The sequence below is a fragment of the Triticum aestivum genome, chromosome 3A (genome assembly GCF_018294505.1).
Source record: "Triticum aestivum cultivar Chinese Spring chromosome 3A, IWGSC CS RefSeq v2.1, whole genome shotgun sequence".
Classification (NCBI taxonomy): Eukaryota; Viridiplantae; Streptophyta; class Magnoliopsida; order Poales; family Poaceae; genus Triticum; species Triticum aestivum.
The window spans coordinates 532,607,060-532,615,636 of NC_057800.1; the positions used below are offsets into that span (position 1 = coordinate 532,607,060).

The 8,577-nt window shown below is 44.9% G+C and overlaps 2 protein-coding genes across 2 annotated transcripts; one reads left to right on the forward strand and one right to left on the reverse strand.

Moving 5' to 3' along the window:
• The first annotated feature begins 1,604 nt into the window (after positions 1-1,604).
• LOC123062070 (F-box protein At5g03100) lies at positions 1,605-4,231 on the forward strand. Its single transcript, XM_044485403.1, has 3 exons — positions 1,605-2,555; positions 3,402-3,560; positions 3,642-4,231. Exons 1-3 carry the CDS (start codon positions 1,665-1,667, stop codon positions 3,945-3,947), a joined length of 1,356 nt encoding a protein of 451 aa, XP_044341338.1. The 5' UTR covers positions 1,605-1,664; the 3' UTR covers positions 3,948-4,231.
• Positions 4,210-8,251, reverse strand: LOC123062071 (3-hydroxyisobutyryl-CoA hydrolase-like protein 5). The gene is made up of 15 exons (XM_044485404.1): positions 8,040-8,251; positions 7,864-7,947; positions 7,684-7,752; positions 7,300-7,363; positions 7,114-7,187; positions 6,942-7,025; positions 6,451-6,535; positions 6,172-6,257; positions 5,882-6,003; positions 5,664-5,724; positions 5,170-5,268; positions 4,805-4,906; positions 4,683-4,724; positions 4,488-4,594; positions 4,210-4,399 (listed from the first exon to the last, which is right to left on the reverse strand). The coding sequence occupies exons 1-15, from the start codon at positions 8,067-8,069 to the stop codon at positions 4,351-4,353; spliced, it is 1,158 nt and encodes a 385-aa protein (XP_044341339.1). The 5' UTR covers positions 8,070-8,251; the 3' UTR covers positions 4,210-4,350.
• Between the last annotated feature and the right edge of the window lie 326 nt (positions 8,252-8,577).

The following is an 8,577-nucleotide window of genomic DNA, read 5'->3' on the forward strand; positions in this document are numbered from 1 at the left end:
TCGTCACCTCTTTCATCCATTGATCCATCCTCAGATCAGATAATGACGCATTGACCTTGCCATGCCTCTCTGCCATCGACGCCACTACGACGCCATACAACGTCGTCCTCCTGCACGAGTCCATAGCCACCCGGCGGACGCCAAGTCTCCATTGCGCCACGCCATCGAGATCCGCCGCCATCGATGTATAGGATGAAGCGCCGCTCCACCACCTACCGACGCCCAACCTCCAAGCCATCCATATGTCCGTCCAGCTGTGGATATCTCCAAAGATGATGCCCCCACGTGGGTGACGATGAATGTCTCCAAAGAAGTAAAAGTTCTCGCAATTGGACGAAACTTGGCAGAGAATTTTTATGGAATATAAAAAAATAGTGGTGCAAAGATCCATCGGGGGGCACCACCTGCCCACAAGGTAGGGGCGCGCCCTGTTGCCTTGTTGGGGCCCTCGTGGCTCCATTTCTCCTACCTCCAGGTCCATAAGTATCGTCTTCCTGAGAAAAAAACTAGAGAGAAAGTTTCATCCCGTTTTATGATACGAAGCCGCAGGCACCTCCTGTTCTTCATTGGTAGGCTTGATCAGGAATCCGTTCGGGGCTTCGGAGGGGGCAAATCATCGCCGTCGTCATCAATAACCCCTCTTCATCGACAACCTCATGATGCTCACTCGGAAATAGTCTGTTAATAAGACCTGACCAACCTTATTAATGGTTTATTTTTTAGGTTGATGAATTCCGTAAACACAACCTTCTCTAACTTTAGTTCACTCCCTGTTATTTTTAGTTTAATAAAGTAGAATGTCATGTTTATCCCGCTTTCTGAATTATCTATTCAGAAAAGACCTAGAACTAAAAGTGCTCATAATGTCGTAAAAATTTAACATGATTTTTTATAGAATAAAATAAAAATTGGCACTGGACACACCCCAAGGGGGTGCCCTGTTGTCCACAAGGGCAGCAGGGCACGTCTAAGTGCATTGTGGGGCCCACATGACCCCACTCACCTCTTAGCTCGCGGTCTTGCTCCTAGATACGAATTTTCGATCTCTTTGCTTGGAGCTTCATTTTCAAAACTTTTCGAAGAAATTTCTCCTTGGTATGTGACTCATCCATTGATCCAATTCGTTTTTGTTCTAATGGTTTATACATAGCTTGCAAAAATGTCATATATTATGGGATGGAGGGAGTACTACTTAGTTCAACCAAATGAACTAAATTTTTAAATGGAGGGTACCTTTAGGTTCTATAATTGCATCCCTGGCATTCAATCATAATTTATTTTTTTGAGGATGAATAGCCTTCAATCATGATTTTTTTTGTGAGACAATGAATTTTCTTTTGTGAGGGGTAGCCTTCAATCTTTTTATTTTTTGAGAAAAACCTGTAGCCTTCAATCATGATGGAACTTCGAACGAGATGGTGGGGCGAGTCGAGCCCAGCCCAATATTTCTTTTTTTTAGAACAGCCCAGCCCAACTTGACTCAAGTCATGGGCTCAAATACGCCGTACTTGCTTGCATCGAACCGACGGAATCGAAGAGAAACTTGCGAGGCACACGATTGAGCCCGAGGCCTGAGCTCTCCAAAAGCCAGCCACCGTCCCAACCCAACCCGGATCCATCCACACAACTCTCCTCCCCTCCCCTCCGATCCAACCCGCACCGAGATGGCCCGCCCGCCCGCCGCCGCGAACCTCAAGCGCAAGCGGAAGCGCCGCCGCCGCCCCAAGGCCGGCAAGGGCGCGGCCGCCGACTTGCCCGACTTCTTCTCCAACCTCCCCGACGACGTCGTGCTCGCCATCGCCAACCGCCTCCCGACCCGCCTCGCCGTCACGCTCTCCGTCCTCGCCCGCCGCTACCGCCACCTCCCCTCCCTCTACTCCCACCTCGACTCCGTCAGGTTCTCCGGGCCCGCCTCCCCGGTCCCTCTGCCCGCCAGCCAGCCCAAGCTCCTCCGCCGCCTCGACATCGCCCCGCCCAAACCTATCAAGCCCTCCGCCCTCCGCCACGTCATCAACGCCGCCGCCAACCACGGCCTCTCCGAGCTCGCCGTCCGCCTGCACCGCCGCGTCTGCCTGCCCAAGAATGTCTTCGCCATCCGCTCTCTCGCCGTGTTATCCCTCAACACCTGCAGCGTGCCGCCCCTCTCCGCCGTCACTTGCGCCCGCCTCCGGACGCTCAAGCTACACCGCGTCTACATCAAACAGGTGGTCCTCACCGCCATCCTCTCCGCGGCGACCGGGCTCCAGACGCTGGAGATGGTACACTGCACGGGCTTGGACGCCGGATGCACGGTGGAGTCGTTGACCGTGAGGAGCTTCTTGTTTATGCCCAACGTGGAGCAACGGGAGGTCACGCTGAGAGCGCCGGGGCTGAGGACAATCACGCTTCACACGCGACCCAAGACGCAGAAGGTGCACCTGGAGCCTTCGCCGGATGTCAGCAAGGTATACCTGCACGTCGCCAAGTCCCAGGAAAAGGTTCTCTTCAGGATGCGGCCGTTCTTGGATGCTGCCACAGGGCTAGCTTCCCTTACGCTCAGAGGCTGTGCTGTGAAGGTGAGCTCTCTCGCATCCATCGTACTCTATCAACTATTACTGCAGTGTTAATTTGTCTAGATCCGAAGTAGGCTGCTGTCCAATTGTTCACAATACTGGTCATGATACGTGGAAGAATATGCGTAGTTGATGAACGGAAGCCTCAGCCAGGCTACGTGTTCCTTGGTAGCATTACAGTGTGTTTGCCTTGTCACAAGTCAATGATTCATGTAGTTCAAGCTGCAAAACTAAGTGATCAATTAGTATAACCTTAGGAAGGACCTCCCTGGGTTTGATCCATGAAAACTTGGTTTTAGGAAGGACAGAGTAGTTCCACCGTGACTTACTTGTACTCCCTCCGTCCCAAAATAAGTGACTCAACTTTGTACTAACTTTAAGGGGTAATACTTTGAAGTTACAGTTAAGATACTTACTTGTAATGCTTTGTATGGTGCATTGATTCTTATGTGTGTGGCAATGCATGCTGCTGACAAAGATGTGTCACTTATTCTTATAAATATGAGAAAGACAACTTAAGTATTTGTGTTATGTAGCAATTTGTAGATTCCAGGAAACAAGTACTCCCTCCGTCCGGAAATACTTGTCCTCGAATTGGATAAAATGGATGTATCTATAACTAAAATAAGTCTAGATACAACCATTTTGAGGACAAGTATTTCCGGACGGAGGGAGTAGTTGTTTGAGTCAGAACATAACAAGTGGTTGAAGTCACACACTACTTAACACTTCTATTTCTTCGTGGGTTTGGGTCTAACCTAAACAATTAAACATGCATAGCTTAATTTTATCCCATCTGCAGATTGAGTTTTTACCTCATTTGTATATTCGTATCTTATTCCTTTGCAGTTGTTAGCTGGTGAATATAAAGATATTGTGAAGTTGCCAATTACATTTGAAGGGTTGAGGATATTGTCAGTGAGCTTGAATTTCTCGCGTGAATCAGAAGCTGTTTTCCTGGTGAAGCTGCTTCAGAGCTGTCCTAGCCTACAGCAGTTGACCGTCTCGGTATGCATCTTATCATCTACAGGTTTCAGTTCATTGAGAGATGTATTATTATTATTATTAACACACCTTACTTCATGCTAGGCTGCTGAAAATAAGATGACAGAGGCGTCCTTTAGTTTTGCTGATCACAAGAAGATGCTTGCAAAGGCATCATGCCTAACTAATAGCCTGTTGAAGATTAAGTTTCTTGGGTTCAAGTCTGGAGAATATGAGAAGGACCTCCTTGTTTTCCTATTAAATCGAACCAATAAGCTGAAGAAGATTGGGGTGCAGTTTCCAGCAAGCGAAGAAACCGCTGTGAAGTGGGCTTTATCTGTGAGGCCAGCCCCAATCGAGAGAAGATCTACTATGTTCAACAAGGGCTACCTGCAGTTGGAGTATACCTGATAGCTTACACGATAGGCATACACCACATGTTTTCAGTTTCGCTGCACATACTTCCCTTTGGTAGAACTTTTGTCCTTGACTTGTGGACATGACACGGGCGTGATGGTTGCAATCTCGAGTGGTTGGGTTCAACCCTTCTTTACATAGCTAGGTGAAGTTAGAACAGAGTTTGAGACAGATATATGAAAAGAGCAGAGAATATCTGGGTTGTGTTGTAGTTTTCACAAGACAAGAACAGGAGATGAGTTTTACTTGTGTGTCGTAATGAAACCTCAGTTGCTTTATTGCTTCCTTTATAGTACAGTAGTTCTCAACAGTTGGCATAATGTTACACACAACATGCATGTCATACAGCAACACCAGTACAAAGGGCTGCTGCTCCAGAGCCTGGGCTATGTTGTGATTACTGTGAAGATTTAGCATAGACCGTGTGCTCGTATTTGCCGCTCCACCTGCACGTTGGTGACATTGGATGAGTAAACTGTCTATGCTAGGTGTCTGAAATTCAAACAGCAAAAAAGTTTTGGTGGACTCAGTCACCTGTTGGAATCATCAGATGGGACTTGGAGCTCATGTCCCGAGCTGAATGGTTCGAAAACACGGTCAATGTCTTCATTCTTCACCTCTTCAACGGTTGCAGGACTCCACTGTTGAGATTTTATGTAAACCCATTTAGGCCCCAGTTGAAGAACAGATGCGCGAGAAAAATATGTATTGAGAGAGGGAGGGAGAGACCTTAGGTGCATTGTCTTTGTCGATGCTCAGAGCTCTAATACCCTATCATCAAACAAAATTGAAAATTGGCTAAGATTCAACCAAAAGACTCGTTTCATTCATTCATTGTACGGTTGCAATACCTCGTACACATCGCCAGTAATGATAGATCGGAGGATGTTCATTGTTAGTCCGAATTCCTTCTTCAAACATTCCTGCAGACTCTGCTTCCGACCTTCTCTAACCTGAAAAGTAGAAAATAAATCGTCAAAAACAGTAGACTTACTGGCTTACCTTATGCAAGCAAAAGAACCCCAGCCTAAACCGCACCCCATAAAAAGATTCTAAAGTATATGGTGTTTTGCACTAGCAAAGCCATATCTAACAAAAGAATGACTAGTGTGGCTATTAATGGCAAGTGTAAGCACATATTTAAACAAGAACCAAATATGAAGCCTACACAACAACAAAATTGTCCACGGATAATGGATGACACAAGAGTTCCTACCGATCGCAGTGTGATCTTCAATCCAGTAGGAGATGATCTTCTCATACTCTTCAGGACTGGAGCTATCCATTGATTTCCATCGACGCTCACTTCTGAATCCTACATCCACAAGCAAGACAGTAATTTATCATACTATAAAAGAGAGGAAAATCATTCGTCTCATTATACGGCATGGCAGTAAGAGTATGAGTGTATCATTTCTGCCTTCCTCCTATGTAGTAAATGAACCACAGAACCAGCATGATAAACCAATTACAACATTCTCCTAAGCTGAATAGCCGAGGGCGATATAATTTTAGGTGCTAAGTGAATAAATCAAATTACCAAATTTTGTAAAATTTTCATTATCACATGAATATTTGAAGCACTGAGTGTAGAGCGAGCAAAAGCTGACTGGTAGTTACTGAACAACAGATCAAGAAAATTGACGGATAAAATTAATAAGAGAGAAGCAACAGTGTGAAGATTTTCCATCATAAGTGCTGAAGCCTTACAAGTGCTTTCAAGATCTCCTCAACAGTCTCGGCTGAGAAACATTTATCGATAGTTGGAAGCCTATCAAAAATCGATATTCCAGTGTCAGTTTGTTTCCATAAATAGAATAATTAGTAGCACATTACTCAAAGAAACCGTTTTTTCTTCAAATGAGTAAACGTGGAATCCTTCCAACAAATAATGGAATTATGATATTTGTCAAGAAATAATCCTTAACTTGTTTAAAATACTCTCTTGATCAAGTTGAACATCCGTAGAGAATTCCTCAATGACAGCTCGGACTGCAGACTCGTCGCCTGTGTTTAAATTCAGTAATTGTTTTTCGAGATCTTCCAATTTCTGCCATACATATTCTAAACTAGTCAAACTACAAGCAAACCAATATCAGCAAGTATTTTGTTAGTCAAGCTACAGGTTGACAATATCAGATTTTTGTGCTTGGAACCAAGCTCAAAATACTGCAAACAAAACAATACATCAAGAAACGCAAACTGCTGGAAGACTTACTTCAGAATGGACAAAATGAGTAGCAAGACCGGCAGTGATCATTTCTTTTGCATTCAGTCTAGCACCAGTCAAAGCCAGATACTCCCCTAAAAGTTAAGAAAGAGTGAAAATAAGGAGATTGAAACTGAAATTCCTATTTATAGTTAATTGGCCATGACCAATTTTCTCATGCCTAACTCATTCATACTGTTTGTCCCAAAAGGACAATATCCCTCTTGAGCAAGTCATTCAAATTATTCTCTGGGGATGTGAGAATCGGAAATTAAACTCAATGCCTACCTAAATATCCAGGGAGCCGAGAATGGATATAAGAAAAGCTACAATCTGTGTGTAGTCCAACACTTGCCTCGGGGGTGGCAAAAACCTACACAAACAGAAACGATCCTTATGAGAAACTCCAAACAGATATATAACTACACTGGAGTATATAGTACTCCTTCCGTTCCGTCTTATAAGATGTTCTAACTTTTTTCTGAATTGGATGTATATACAGACGTGTTTTAGTGTATTTTGGATGTCTATATTGAAATATCCAAAACATCTTATAATTCAGAACGGAGGTAATATTCAAGTTTGATTGGATCTCGTTTAAAAAATTATGCAAGTATTATTTATTTACACAAACAAAATATCAATAGAAAGGCATTGAAGCTTACATTGATGTATGATCACTAGATTATTAAGGTGATACATGTACACAAAAATTTGAGAAATCTACAAACAAATTTATCACTAGAAAGGCCATATGTGTGGCATAAATTGATTCATACTGTTTTCTCTGTGACAACTGCAAATTTCAGTGGAGCAACCATGGCTGCACCTCCACCCATGACAAGTCCATTAACAAGGGCCACCTGTATGAATGCACAAGTGTATATTTTCAGAATATAACATCTGCAGTAAAACAGGGAATTTTCCTCGATTATGTCACAAGGGCATCACCGTGGTTTTCTTATATGTATGGATGTGATAGCAGAGCCAGTACATCCTATACACAACCTCGAGGCAGGAATCATCTGCAAAGCAGTCATATAAATATCTCCAAGCAGCCTTGCTTTGTTACATGCAAATATAAATCACTGATGATGCAAATCAGACAATACAGCACGGCGACTCTGAGAATCCCACCTGATGATCTCCCTTCGTAGAACATCTTTAGGTCCCCGCCAGCAGAAAATGCACGTCCTGCTCCCTGTTGATCATGAAACCTCACATTCATGCACTTGTGACAATTGCTGAATATTAAAACACTTGAACAAAAAACCAATCTTCTGTCGCAGGACGCCGAATTTCAACACATATTATTGCTAATCATTTAAACTTGCTGAACATGACATTCGGCGTTTCCTTTGGATTAGAGAAAAGCAGTCATTTTTTGTTGCATTGGTTTCCTGAAACTTCTCCTACTATGGCAAACCATGACACTCTTAAGCACCAGCTAGCCTGGTTGCCGTCCTAAAGCAGCATATAGCAGCTTAATGTATGATGCGCCAGGTGCCAACGACTACGCACCTTGAAGATGACCAGCTTGGCATTGGCATCTTTCTCCCATTTCTCCAAGAGCTGGGCTAGGAGATAGACCTGCACACAAATTAAATTAGAAGCCCAACACAAATAAGCAGTCGCGACTCATTATTAGCATTCCAACCACTTGTAATCAAACATCTCCCGAGCCAGAGCAAGAGAGCGCACCACTCTGTCGTTGATGCCGTTGAGCTGGCGCGGGCGGTTGAGGGTGACCACCCTCGCGCCGTTGATCTCCTGCCCGAGCACGACCTGCGCAGAGAGTCGGATTCCCGCGTTCGGTGAGCCGAGCCGGTGATATCGCGACGAAGAAGAGAGAGCCAAGAATCGTACTGGACGGTTACCTCGTTGGGATTGGATTGCTCCTGAGCCATGGCGAATCGGGAGCTGGAGATTTCTTTGACGCGTACAAGGTCGCGAGGTGAGGCGGATGCCCAATTGGGGTTGGTGAAGGAACCATTGTTGTGGGAGGGAAGAAGAAGGGTAGGGGAGTGGGTTGGTAAGCCGGGAGTGAGGTTGGGGTAGGTGCGACCTGCGACGTGTCGGAGAGTGGGGACCGGGGATTGACTACTGTTGAGCTGGGTTGTTGAACTGAAAATATGTCCACGGCCACGGGTTACCAGGGAGTGAATATATGAAGGTATTTTCCCACGGACTTGTTTCGTCACATCAAGAACGCTTTTGATTGGTCACATTAGGGCATCTTCAGCCGTTCGGCCCCAAGGGCACGAAAAAGTGCCGCTTGGAGCGAGCCGGTGTTTTTTTTGGTGTGGGGATGAACACGTTCCCAGCCATCGCCCCAAGTCATTTCCAGACGCCCCCACAGTTCGTCCAAATTTCAACAAACACGATCAAATTTTGGCGAAATTTAGGCGTTTTTTA